Source organism: Anneissia japonica, unplaced genomic scaffold (assembly GCF_011630105.1).
Source record: "Anneissia japonica isolate Jap-2015-1 unplaced genomic scaffold, ASM1163010v1 scaffold3888_len366471_cov172, whole genome shotgun sequence".
Taxonomy (NCBI): domain Eukaryota; kingdom Metazoa; phylum Echinodermata; class Crinoidea; order Comatulida; family Comatulidae; genus Anneissia; species Anneissia japonica.
Window position 1 is genome coordinate 249,618 of NW_022687727.1, and position 14,397 is coordinate 264,014.

General features: G+C 34.4%; 3 protein-coding genes across 5 annotated transcripts in view; 2 read left to right on the plus strand and 1 right to left on the minus strand.

Annotated features, from left to right (window-relative positions):
- The window catches only part of LOC117120792 (lymphokine-activated killer T-cell-originated protein kinase-like), a 7,485-nt gene extending 4,789 nt beyond the window's left edge, over window positions 1–2,696 (plus strand). For both annotated transcript variants that reach the window (XM_033265879.1, XM_033265884.1), the window contains exons 6-7: window positions 363–507; window positions 1,881–2,696. In XM_033265879.1, the coding sequence (XP_033121770.1) occupies window positions 363–507; window positions 1,881–2,110 (375 nt within the window). In that variant the 3' untranslated portion in view covers window positions 2,111–2,696. The remainder of the gene's footprint in view (window positions 1–362; window positions 508–1,880) is intronic.
- Window positions 2,134–7,804, minus strand: LOC117120811 (chromatin complexes subunit BAP18-like). The gene is made up of 6 exons (XM_033265891.1): window positions 7,666–7,804; window positions 7,185–7,279; window positions 6,568–6,669; window positions 4,920–5,065; window positions 4,263–4,313; window positions 2,134–4,002 (listed from the first exon to the last, which is right to left on the minus strand). The coding sequence occupies exons 1-6, from the start codon at window positions 7,771–7,773 to the stop codon at window positions 3,941–3,943; spliced, it is 564 nt and encodes a 187-aa protein (XP_033121782.1). The 5' UTR covers window positions 7,774–7,804; the 3' UTR covers window positions 2,134–3,940.
- Window positions 7,805–7,852: 48 nt separating this feature from the next.
- LOC117120776 (nuclear fragile X mental retardation-interacting protein 1-like) overlaps window positions 7,853–14,397 on the plus strand; it is a 48,115-nt gene continuing 41,570 nt past the window's right edge. The window contains exons 1-6 of one of the 2 annotated variants that reach the window (XM_033265865.1): window positions 7,853–8,375; window positions 8,799–8,942; window positions 9,793–9,935; window positions 10,718–10,810; window positions 12,668–12,726; window positions 13,677–13,775. In XM_033265865.1, the coding sequence (XP_033121756.1) occupies window positions 7,881–8,375; window positions 8,799–8,942; window positions 9,793–9,935; window positions 10,718–10,810; window positions 12,668–12,726; window positions 13,677–13,775 (1,033 nt within the window). In that variant the 5' untranslated portion in view covers window positions 7,853–7,880. The remainder of the gene's footprint in view (window positions 8,376–8,798; window positions 8,943–9,792; window positions 9,936–10,717; window positions 10,811–12,667; window positions 12,727–13,676; window positions 13,776–14,397) is intronic. The other variant, XM_033265873.1, reaches the window with a different exon arrangement.

Sequence of the window (14,397 nt, forward strand, 5' to 3'; positions counted from 1 at the left end):
CCCCCAAACTATATTGCAATAGTCAAAATGGGGTGCAACAATAGCTTTATATAGAAGGGATTGTAAATGAGTGAGAATTAAATCACTGGATTTCTTAAGAAAAAATAAGCCTGGAAGAACTTTAGATCTAATATGATCAATATGCGTATTCCAATTTAAAGTTTCATCAATGTGTACTCCTAAGTGTTTACCATAAAAAAAATATGCTTATAGTATCATACTGTATAAACAATATGAATATGAAAGTTGGAAAATAGGACAGGGCCTATATTTTAGGCATAACTATTTTTAGTTGATATTAAGTACTAGGTAATTAATTTTTTTTTAGTGATGTGTTTCTTGTATCTCTATATTGGTAATAGGACCCTGATGATCGTTACATTGGGACGCCTGCATGGAGTTGTATGGAAGCCATAGAGAGTCATCCAATCACAGACAAGGCAGACATATACGCTTTTGGTTTGGTTTTGTGGGAGATGATAACACTTCTAGTGCCACACACACTGGGTAAATGCTAACTGTATTTATTATTTATAAGACTGTATTGCTTTATCAAATCTTTACTGCAACATAGTTACCAACCATCTCGCATCATGTGGGACAGTCCTGCATTTCAAAGTGATTTTGGATGAAACACGCATTTTGCAGAAACGCATGCGTAATCATAAATTAGTCTATGCGTAATAACGAATTATCACAAATTTGGGGAAAATGTATTTAAAATTAAAAGAATTTTTTTTGTTTGTATACAGTTTCTCGATCTGCTTTTGGGTCGTCTCCATCGAGTTGGCTACCACTTCAATCCAAATCCAAGTTCATTCCCAAAATTAAACATTTTCCTTTTATTCAAACTCATTTTGTATAGTGGCTTTATTTAAACGTATTTTGTGTACCATCCATTTTAGTTAATTGAAAGTAGTGTCATGGAAGTAACGTGCACTGATCTTTTTCCAAACGGCTTTTAGGTCGTGAGCAGCGACCAAAACAACCTAGCTAACCAGGTATTTAGTAGACCAGAGGAGGCATGTGCGGTTACGTGTTCATTGTCACAGCCAACCATTGATTATGTGACTGAAACTGCAGTTGTCATTTAGCATTAACACGCATAGTCAATATTGTATTGTTAGCACTCCCTGAAATCGTTTTAAAACAGCTTATAAATGCATGCTCAGATCGTCGGAGCACCTGGGGGCTACATCCCCTCTACCCCACCCAGCCAACTGGTAGTCACGCACTTCAAATCTCTCAGGTTGGCAACTATGCTGCAAAAACGTTAAAACAGAATAACTGTACCCCCTGCATGCTAATGTGTTGGAGGTCATGGTTATTATCATTGTTGTCGTCATAATTCTCGTACATTATATGCAATACTTATGTATGTGTATGGTTAACAGATGACGTCATAATTTATTCACCTTGCGTTGCGGAGTACGTTAATTTCAGGATTGTACGTGCTCGACGTACGTTAGTTACGGGTTTGCGCATGCATATTTCGATTAGTTTACAAAAGGAGCAGGACTATTGCGTTAAGGAAGGAAGGGATTGAGAATGTTTCTGTACATTATTATTATTAATATTATTGTTATTATTATTATTGTCTTATCTTTAGCTTACCTTCATAAGAATCGCTAGACAAAATATGGGGTTTGCTAGCAAATCTTTTGCTTGATCATGGCTGCTAGGAAACTTTCCACTTTTTAAATATAAAATAGCAATTCTTATGAATAAAGATCTTAGCATCAAACTTTATGAACAGTGATACAGTACTTATCAATATTGAAATTTATAATGATTAATGTACACTGGTTAATAACTGAGACAAAATAAATAATAGGATAAAAGAAGTATATAATTATTGATTAATTATTATATTATTGTAGATTATGAGTCAAGTGAAGATGAAGAAAGCTTTGATGAAGATGCAGAAAGCTTTGATGAAGATGCCTCACAGTGTTTGTTTGGAACTAGGCCTCCTCTGCCAGACTGTAACTTCGGCCCTGAATACCAACCACTACTGGAGCTCATCACCACCTGTACAGATGAGAACCCTGACCTACGCCCATCAGCCTCATTAGGCCTAGAAGCATTGCAATCAATAGACACAATATGAGAAATGAATGTACATTACTGTACTTTCAATGGAAAAAACATTTATTTACACAATTGATGAACTTAAATACTATCATGTATCAAACAGAATTTATTTTATTACGTTACACATACTTTTTTTTTAAACCAAACACTTCTCAAGTGTTGCTTTCATTTTGATAGCTGGTATATAATTTGAAACAAAACCCCTACTAACAGTATTCTCCCAATTGAAAGTGTGAGGGATATCCCTTTTGAGTGGGGGTTAATGTTTCAAAAAACAACACATAGTCATAGCCTAGGCTATGTTCATTATTGAAAAAAGTCCAGCCTAGACTACCTAGGCCTAATCAGTGTTTTTACCAGTAAAATTGACAGCTAAAACTGCACTATAAGTAAATATACATCATAATGAGATGGGTATATTCACAGGTTGTGATTAGATATGAACTCTGTCAATGTTATTTTGAATATCTCATCATTACATTTACATCAGCAGCATTTATAAATTTAATTCATGTACTCTAGATGCACAGATTATGATTAAATAATATTTAAAGTAAGTTGAACTCGAAATAAAGGAGAGAGGCCATGATTCTCTAATCAGAGAAAGTGTTATATGTCATTACTTGGAGTTTAATAATACAGTGTACTGTATTATTAGTGTAATATAGTGCACATTGCACTGACTATCAATTCAATTCAAAAGGTAGAGATTAACTTAAAAATACAGTACTAATAATGCTATTCTAAGTGTAGATGCATGGTGTATTCAACAAAATGGCCAAGATTAGCACTGTATCACATATCTTGGTTTAATAAAAATAAAATGTGCACTTTAGTGATAGTATTAAAACTAATGTTTGCACAATCTGAACAGATCCTTTTAAAAAAGTCAATACTACTATCAATTTACAAGCTGTAGAAGACTGTATACATTGAGCACTATTCAGGGATCCCAAGTCTCCCGGAACTCGTGGGAGTCTCCCGGAAATCAGGGCGACCTTCCACACTCCCGCAAGCATGTATGTCCCAGAAATTAACCTGTCTCCGCAAATTCATAATTTTGCATGTTTTCACTACCTTATTATCAATTTTTCTTCATTTGAGCAGTGCTGATGGGTATCACATTGTGCAGCAAAATTTAATGTGTTAAGAAATCTCATAAACCAGATCAGTGGCGGATTCAAGGAAGGCAGCCACTCCGGGCCCCATAAATATTTCAAAATTTATAAAAAAAAAAAAAAATGGGTTAGAAAGAAAAATCAAATTTACGTCATTGAGGGCCATATCCGGCCATCTAGAGGTGCCATAATCATAAATTTTCTTACTCAGCTCCAACCATGGTGGGGTTGAGGTGGTCTAGAGCCTCGATTGTAGATGACACATGTAAAGGGAAGATTTCCCTTTGTTAGCTACCATCTCGTGTGAGGAAAATAAAATTATGAATCTGTGAAAGTACCTTTCCGCTTCCCCTTCCCCCATATCTCCCGGAAATGACTTCTTCCAACTTGGGACCCCTGTACTCTTGACAAACTATTTAGAAAGGACTTTTTTCAGATTGCCAATCAAACATAACTACTGACCAATCAGAATAGGGCAAGAAATATGCGCTTGTCAACAAACACACCTGTTTACCTACATTTACGCTGCCATTATGAGTGACCTAAGCACCAATATCCAAGGGACGAGGTTCAGCGAAATGTCCATTCTGAAGAACATGGAGATTATATCTCGATTGTTAAATCCAGCTTCAGTTATCATTGTTAAATATTTTATGTTGACTGATTAAATGACAACACATATGTATACACTTAGGTTTAGTACCATCATCAAGGTGTTGAAATGGGCATCATCTTGATAAGAGATCCAGGTCCGAATTTGATGTAACAGATTCATTCATATCCAAGGTTTCTATGACAAAAAAAAATTTAGTAATAAATTATGGTGTAAATATGGGTTCCAGTTTTTCGGGGAAATGGCACAGGTGAAGTGTCCTATAGTTTTTATATTTATAGACTTGGTATGATGAACTAGATAAAAAATTAATATATTTAGCATTTCATTGAATGTGATATGTTGCTAGAACATAATCAATCATTCCATATTTGTGAATAAACTGAAATAACCACTGATATCCACATGTACAATACAAATAAAAGACTGCATCTTACTTGATGTGTTTGGATCTAGACCTTCAATGTCTACCAGTGACTCTGATAATTCTGAAATGGAGAGATTGACAATAAAATTATTTAAATACAGTAATAAGAAAAATATTATAATTAATAAAAATGGCAATTCTACACAGGCATGAGTGAACCCACTTGCTCGACACCTGGGACAAGTATTTTTTACGGTCGGGCAACAATAATTTTAGGGACCACTTGTCCGTAGACAAGCACTTTTGGAATAGGCTACTTCACCATGTAATGCGTAATGATTACACAGTACAGTACTTATAAAAAATCCGACTCTTGACAATACGCAGCATATTTTATTAACAAATTGTTTGCGCACAAAGAGATTAGTTGATTATTACAGTATAGTGTACATTCAATGGAGCTTTTCAAAGTTTAAATCACAACTTGCCATTCAGAACCAGGCCAACAATTGTAAAGTATTTCATTTGAATTAATTTAAATTTATGCAGAAAATTGTATGAAAATAGGTGCGCAAAACCGTAACTGCTGTACTGTCCTGCGTAATACTCTGCTTTTATGAGTCATGGGCAAAATTTCCAGCGAAATTGCACCTTATCTTAAAGGCTTATTTTTTTCTGTGGGAATATATAGTACAGGCATATACAGCACAGTCAAAACGTAACATACCGGTCTTAATCTTCTTTACAGGTATGTCTTCAGTGGTGTCGCTGAGTGCAGCCTCGGGGGTTGTTGCAGGCCTCTTTGGTGGGGAAGCAACTTTCTTGATGGCATCCTCTTGTGCTTTCTTCTTTATAGCAAGTTTTATCTGGGCTCTGTTAGGAAAACATCATGATTTAATATGCAGTATAAATATTTGTCAACAATTTCAGGTATATACAGTACTGTACCTTAAATGAACTTGAGACCATGAATAAAAATGTGGGCTACATCATTTAAATATCAAGAAAGTTACAGGAAATGTACCACATTTTTATATAATTTTAATATTGAAACAGTAGCTTTATTATATCGACATTCTTATATGGCGCTCTATAAGGAACAGTCGCCTTACAAACCTTACATTTCAAAAGAAAAAAAAAACAAACAAGTGAAGGCCTAACAAACAGCTTTTGCTACTGTAGTTCTATCTAGCTTCATCAGATGAATGAAGTGGAAATCAAAATTTTAGTCCTTAGTCAAAGGAGGGATTAAAAAGGAGAAGCAAACATGAATACAACACGAGTAAATCTGTCACATATTTTTTCAAACATAAAACATTACGATTTTTTTTTTCTGGAGAGGATATAAATATGTATTAAAAAAATCAAGATTTCATCAGCATAGCAATACATAAAACTGACTAACATACAAAAAACAGTCTTAAAAGTGATATTAAAACTACTGTAGTTGGAACATTTACAATGTCAGCACTGATAACATATATATATTAACCCCTATACCGTATGATAATAGTGGGGTCTCTCTACAAAATGAAGATGCATCGTTGGTAAGATTATTTTCAGATAATCACCAATATAGGTCTACTGTAACTTAAGTCAAATTTATTATCAGGCCCGTAACCAGGGGGAATTTTGGGGGTTCAGCTGAACCTCCCTTTTTGACCAGTTTACCACATAGTAGTATATTATCATAACTTTGTTTATTAAAGCAACATGTCTAAGTTAAACGTAGCCGATAGGAAACTCCCCTTCCCATGAACCTGGTTATAGGCCTGATTATAAGAGTTTTTGAATGATTTATTAATTATATTTTATGATAAATTTAGGGCCTACTTTTTTAAGCCAATTTTCTTAGAGGATAAAATTTCTTTGTCCATATTTTTATTACTGTTGTTCCACGGGTACAAGCCTACCTCAGGTAGAAGCCCGCCCTCTACGTTAGACCCAATTTTACGTACCAGTCTTTCCTCAGGCAAAAGCCCAGAGTATCATTGGAATGAGTTAGCTTAGCTGACTTTTACAAATACTCTAAACAAAAATTGAATATTACCTTTGAATTTGGCATGCAGTGCAGAGCCTTTTAAATGAAATGGGGATTCCCCAGCTTAAGTCCATCCCCAAATTCAGCCAAATTTTGTGTTCAAGGGGGGTGGGCTTACATGAGAGGAACTACAGTATATGTGCTTCCAGTCTTTGTTTATAAAAGTTAAATGTGAGACCGATACCCAGGTTCCCATAAATCTAAACATCAAATGCTCACATATTTTGGGTTATTCTTATGCTATAAACTCAAATTTTGATATTCCAACCATGTGACATATTTCCTTCGTGGCAAGACCTCACACTTATACTCTGATCATCTTATAAATTCTTACACTGTTCTTGTTTTAATCACTTCACTGATTTTTACTAAATCTTCACCAAACTTCTTGATGGCTGTTTGTAGCATCTCTATCTCTCCTTCTGTCCATTTCGAGCTGAAAAATAATCACATCCTACAATTAAAACAAATGATATAATGCTATGTAAAAAATAAGAAAATGTTTTAGTGCACATCAACTGAACAATCAAATACGAAGAAAGCAGCAGTTAAATATTGGGCCTGAGCAAAGAAAGAAATTGTAAATATTTCTAATTTTATTGATATAATGAAATTTGTAAATGTATTTTAAAATGTTTTATATGATATTTAATAACTGGATTGATGTTTTATAAAACAAATCTATTTCTATGTTTATATATTATGTATTAGGCCTATATTTGAATTTTGTATAACTGTTTGTATAACAATTTTGTATTGCTACTATGCTTGTTGTTGTCGTGAGGAGAGCGCTCCTTCATATTACAGTAGTTGATTTATTTTCAGCTTTTCAGCAATTCTGCCACATGGCAGCAATATTTTTGCTCTGTTTTCACCTATGTATGGCATAATAAATTAATTGCCAATAAAATTAAATGAAAATGAAATAAGAATTGAGGAATGGATGAATACCTTCCTGGGGATGGTTCAGCTACTGGATGTAGCTGCATTGTGAGTTCTCCCAGCTTACTAAATGCTGCCCCAGCTGCAGAAAATATTTCACCAACCTTTTTAGAAATAAAAAATTCAAAAAATAACAAATAAAAATATATAGTTTATACAATACATGTTTCTGAAGTCTATAAATCACGATGTTTTTACAACATTAGCAATAATGGTATAGACCTAATTTGGAATTGTATACTGTACAATAAGGCTAGGCTTGGGATCACTTCCTGTCTTCATATCAATAATGCTAATGAGTGAATGTTAGCCGTCACATAACTCCGATTTGGAGCAACGCTTGACTTGCCTAGCCTAGGTTTATCATACTGAACAATGCAACTTTGTTCTCCTTCGAACAAATAGTTAACACGTACAGCTACATGCTATGCAGTATCTAAACACCTAACTAAAATTATAATAATAAGTATAACTTGTGTTTGAGACTTACTTTCGCTGCAGAACTCATTTTAAACTTATTTAATTTGCCGCTTGAAACGCCGAAGTATTTGTTTTGTTTCTTGGGTTCACGAACAATTGATAATTGGCAGGCCACCATTTACCTAAACAGAGCGTTATACTGTTAGTAAATTGATGTCTATATACACTTTGACGGTGGTTTAGACAGATCCACAAAAGAGGTCACCATTGGAACAGCAATGCAGCATGGCTTACTCGTTTCCACCGCGAGGATTTTCTGTATTTCAAAATAATGTTTCTGCTGCAGAAAAATGCGACGAAGGAAATGCTTCTGTACCGGAAAATCCACAGTGTTCCAGTGGTAACGGAGAAATAACTCACCAATTGAATGACAATCAATATTTTGGCTACCCTCCTCCGAGAGTTGTCGGCCCCTGGTCCAGGCCACCTCATCCCCATCCATTTCCCAATAATTTCCGTGGAAAAAGAATGCTAGGGCCTAGGCCTAGACATTGTTTTCCACCATTCTCTAGAGATCCGTTCCATAGACAAAATTTTGATAATAATTGGCCTCGCCCTTATGTACACGAGGGACCTCCTCACTTGCATGGAATAGAGCAATTTCAAAATAATGGTTATCCTAATTCGAGTTTCCAAATGAGACACCCAAACAGGAAAAACCACCTGCGAAATAATAACGTTAACAAAACTGGACCAAATTTTGGCCAGTCAGCAAAAAAGGTAAGAGGAAGACTTGAACAAGTTGAGCTACCGACCATGAAAATGGTACATGATAATAGTAAATAAGTTTTAGACTGAGTGTGGCCTACCATGGTAAAGTAAAGGTTTTTAATTGTGCAGATGACCACAAAAAGCAGCTCATGTTTGCACGGAAAATCGTTAAGAAAATAGGTGCGCAGAATTGTAATTATTGCATAATATATTTTTTATATGTTAGGATTTTAAAAAAAAATTTCTTCAAAATATCTCAAGAAATCGACCCTGATCGGACTGATTTCTAGGCGAAATTCTTGTGCGGAGTATACTGTACAGAATTATTAAATTTTTTAACAATAATTTTATAACTTATGATGATGCAAACTAGATGGTTTTACTTTAAAAGTTTTGGGTTAAATATTTTCAATAGTTGATTATATTTTTCAGAGGAAGTTGAATGCCCATACTCATCAAGGAAACTGGTCAGATAATGAAGCTGTAATAAACAAATTTGATTTCTTCTGTGATATGTGTGATAGAGGATTCAAAAGTGATGAAACCTACCAAGAGCACCTCAGGTCGCATGTTAAGGTAAGTTCACATTTTTTAGTGTCCACAATGCATTTTTCCAAATTGAGTGTTTTGAATTTTCTGTTTTTTCCTTTTTTGTTGTATTTAATACAATTTTATTCTTTAAGTTGGTAAATTTTTGATGTTTGGGAATTTTTGTGTGTTTAATAGTTTTTAATGCTTATATCTTAAGTTTTTCTGAAATCAAACGTTATTGTCGTTCTAAAATTCTTTCATTTTTTTTTTTTGTATACTGTATTCTTCGATGAGCAAGAAAAAATAAGCCCATCTGACTGTTGCTGCACACGGTGATATCCACGGGTTCTGTTTTCAGTGTTATCCATCGGCACTGACTTACATGATGCAATTGATAATGTAGCTTGAGAAGGGACAATTGTCTGCTTGGGTGGAGGTCGTCCCGTCCCGATTTCAGTGGACTCCTGCAGCTTGCAGGAGACTTGCAAATCTCTAGACTGTATTTGAAGTGATCCAAATATCGGTGCAAACAACTACATCATTTTCTTTCCTGTTCTCTATGCACTTTCTAATGCCAACAACAGATCAGTACCTGTATGCATTCTGGATCTGCCACTGTATTCATAGATGGTTTTCTGAAAGATGTAAACAGGGGTTCCCAGAATTTCTTCCACTCATTTTTTGTAGCTACAAGGATGTTCTCTACACTGACCATATCACCCAACAGACTGTTCATGTTTTATAAGTGTTGGACATTGAGCATGTTTTTATTGAATATTTAAACATAATTACTGTATAATTTTTACATCTGTGTGCTTGTTGTTATTACATTGTAATGATGTTGATGAATGTACTGTAGTACATTAATCACCATAAAAATATAATTATTCTACAGTGTGATGTAAAAGGGTGCAAATTTGAAGGTGCCTTCAAGATTGTTAAACAGCACAAGAAGATGCAGCATGCTTCAAACTCCAAACCTATCGGCTCCCTTGAAACCCCCGAAGAGGTGGAAAAATGGAGGCAGGAGAGGAGGAAGTAAGGTCTATGACTAGATAAATGCAATTGTAGTGATTTTATAGATTGTGTTGATATTGGATTGAATAACTTTCTGCTTGTTCTGAAGTTATAATTAACAGCCAGAATGAATACACATAGCAAATTTCTGGATGTATTTCTAAATCGGGAAGATACAAAGTTTTTAATTTAGGACCTTTTGCTACACCGTGCCCTACATAAGGTCTCACAAAACAACAGTGTAACACTGTAATGTATGTAAACACAGGGGTTTGTGGGACAACATGTGTGTTTGTAGGACCCTTCCTGGCACTGTTCTTATTGGTCGGTTGTCAAGTGGGATTACCTGTCTGGAAAGGTCCATTAAGCCAATGCAAATACTATACATCAAATTATATTTTTATTTTCCTAGCACAGTTGACCTGATTATTCTGAATTTCTTAATTTCTTGCACTTTGAGCTCTTGTCTATATTATTTCTATATTTAACATGATGTGCATGAAACGGACCGTTTTTAATGACGATCCGTACAGACTGCCACCGATAATCAGCAGACGGCATCATCTAGCGCTCCCAGAGCGGTGTTGGATTCGTTGTACGATAGTCGCACTGAGTGCCTGGCTTAAATGATAACTGACCAGTGACAGCAGATGAAACTTCAGGCCACTCGTAAACAATTCATTACACTCGTATGAAATAGTGTAACCGGCATTATTATACTCCTCGATTAGAAGCTTAGTCTTACTGCTATGCTACGTTCTACATTGACTTCACATCTATCTCTCTTTCTTCAAAAAATGTAGGAAGTATCCAACCATATCCAATGTCCAAAAGAAGGAAGCAGAAGTGAAAGAAAGAATCAGGTCTGGAAATGTACTCAAAACAAAAGAGTTTGGGTAAGTTTTGGTAGGAATACATATCTTAACTTTTGTGTTATTGTCACCCAACCAATGTTATTTGGCTACAGTATTTTTCTCTATGTTATAGTGGTAAAAATGATGTTTTTTACCCTACCTGACATGTCATTGTACTGAATACTTACTACATTCTCAAATACATGCAAAAAAAATTTCACAAGTGATTCAATGGGAATTGAACCCACGACCTCCAGATAATTAGCCTGGTGTCATAACCATTTAGAACACCAAAACTTTAAAATCATAATTAAGTGGTTATTTCCCAACTTGATAAAGATGCAAAACGCATAGCAAGTTTTCAGCTAAATCAGTCCTTGCTCCTTGACAAAATAGGCTAGCTTTGTTGGCAAGTTGGCAAAATTTGCATGATATTAATTGCACCATCTTGTTTTCCTACAGCATTTTCAACATTCTACAAGTGATCCCAGGCACTCAATATAGTATATATATCCGTCAGAACATTAGTTATATAAATATGATTTTTTTTCAACTATTCTCAAGCTTGACCTTTTCACCCCAAAATTCAGTCACCTTTTCCTTGACCAATATGTTCTCTGTTTTTCTCTGTTTTACATTTTGTGGTGGTTTTCAATCTTAATTCAAATATACAATTCATTATTCACTTTCATGTTGTGGTTTTCATTCCTATTCAAATATACAAATCATTATTCATTACCATGGCAACCTGACAGACTGTGGCTCTGACCCAATCGGGGTGATGCTCCAAGAAGATTTTTATCGATTAGTTATTCAGATCCAGACCACTCCACTAAATGTTATGATCATCCAATATATCATGCTAACAAACTACAAACAACAGTGAATACATAAAGTTTATACACACTAATACAGGGTTGTAGCTGTAGAAACTAAGGGTGGGTGATAACATCTTTAAACTCTAAATAATAAGAGTGGATTTTAAGGAGGGAAAAGTGGGTTAATAAGGGTGGGTGGAGGGCCATGAAATTAGCTTTAGACTGGGTGGAAAACTTCAAGGCTGAGTCGGCCCGCCCACCACTGCCCACCATAACCACATCCCTGCTAATACTGTATTATGCTCTCATTGTACAGTCATATTTTAATTTAGGTAGTTTTTACCTGTTAATGGACAAACCTTTCATATGCTATATGAATTTTCCTTTTACATAAAACCAAAATTGCTTAATTTTTTAAACAGTTTCACTGACTACCAGTCAGCATCCTAACCCAAACAGCGAAACTTGTTTCTATGTCCGTATTCGACTGGTCGTTCTTTGTTAAACCACGCCCACCTGCGCAGTGGTAAAATCCTACTTAACGAAGACGACCAGTCGAATAGAAAACTAATAAATACTCGACAAAACAAAATGGCTGCATAGTTAGCGCGATACATGCTGCGTATAATCAAGGCTGCTTTGGATTGTGGGAGTATGGATTTTCCTAAAAAAATGTTTTCATCAAGTTTTGGAATCTGTTAGCCTACAATTATTTTGACTTCAATGTGGGTAAACATCATTATAATTTTTATTTCCTGAAATTTAATCTAAATTATATTAACGTAAATGTTGTTGCTAAACTGAAAAATCGGCCATATTTTTTTTGTCACGTGCATAACTTAACGCTGATTAACGCAATTTGGTTACGTTAATTTTTGTTGTCAACGAAGTCTATTTTACAAACCAATCGAATGAAAATAATACTCAACAAAAATTCATGCTCATTGAAATGAACCAGCTGAATAAGCCCAATCAAACCTTACATAATTGAATTTTTTTAATTTAGTTTTTTCAAGTGCAAGTGTGTAATAGCATATGTTACGTTTAATCATGACTCGCTCATTTTTTTTTTTCTTTCAAGGAAAATGAAGCATAAACCTGAAACACTAGAATCAGATCAGCAGAAAAAAACACAAAAAGGTAAGATAAAAAAATCCAATAGATATTCAACCACAAAATTAAACAAATTGAAGCACTGATAATCAAATAATTCAACTTGTGTGACTGGCTCTGTCGTTTGTTGCAAATTGGCACAATAACCCAAAACGTTTGAGAATCAGAATTGTGAAGCTTTCCAGGTTTTGGCATTTTATGAAAGAAGATATTGAAAATCTAACTGAAAAATATATTAAAATTATTTTTAGAATAAAAGTGTTAATAATAAACTATTATGTTGGAGTCTTTGAAAGCTGTTTTCTCAAAACCTAAATCGCTGATATTCAATAAATTATGTATTCATAACTTTGCTAATACTCAACCAATTTCCATTAAATGATAATAATAATAATAATAATAATAATAATGGACTTATATAGTGCATATTGTAGAGACCTCTATGCACTTAGCTTTATTACCCACGGTCATTGGATCAAACACATATGGAATAAATACTCAAATCCCGTGGGAGAATTCCATTATGTTGCAGCTGTAATCAGTGCATGTGTTTGAACCTACCAGGTACCCACTTGTACTCCTGGGTGGAGAGAGACAACTGTAGGTAAAGTGCCTTGCCTAATAAGGACACCAGCAAAATACACAACAAGGGATTGAACCTCCGTTCTCAAGGTTGAGAAGCAGATACGCAAACCACTGCGCAAACCGCTCCTACAAAAGACAGTTTTAAAATGAGTTCATGCAGAATCAAATAATACTAAAAACTAAATTTTGAATTTTCCCTACCAATTGCTGGTTTTGCCAGAGCCGGTCATGCTTGATGATTTATCTAATAAACTTTATTTTAAACAAATATTAATTTATCTTCATCAAATAATGATAAAGAAACATTTTGTTCTGTAACAACTATCTGTGTAGTCATCTCAGAATAATCAATCTTTTTAGATAACAAAATTTGAACTGTATCTTTATGATAGTTGAGGAATCTCAAAGGGACGCAAGCTGTTTAGGATCCCTCGGATCATTAATGGCCGCCTATGGTGGAAGCGATTCAGAAAAAAACAATTCAAGTGAAGGTGAGAGAAAGAATAATATTTTTTTTTTTCTTTTTTTTTTTTTTATTAAATTCTTCAACAAAACATGACAATCATACATGTTAAGAATCCTAAACAAAAATGGAAATTATATTTAAAAAAATAACAAAAAATTATACATAATAACTTGGCGTGCTTAAAAAATCTATGTGTAATACCGTGTATTGTGTATTGAGTAATAAGTTTTAGATTTAATCTTTGCCTACACTATGAAATTTTATGTGACAAATTTGTCTGATGTGCCCATAATATGGTCACGATGATGTCATATCACATTTGTCACATAAAATTTTAGAGTTTGAACAGAGCTTCATGCCTATTTATATAAAATTTGCCTTCGTTTTGGACTTGGGCTTACTCAGTCTGTATAATCACTCAATTTCTTGTTGTCTTCTGCATTGTAAATTTTGAAATTCATTCCAGTTTGACCATGAACACAATTGAAGACTGAAATAGATAGGAACAGGAAATGCACACCGGAAATGAATAATGATAACATGAAACTATTCTACATTATTTCACTATACAGTTACAGTGTTCTTTTTTTTTTTTCAATTATAATATAGCCTACTGTAGCTATACTATCTATGTAGCTCAATATAGA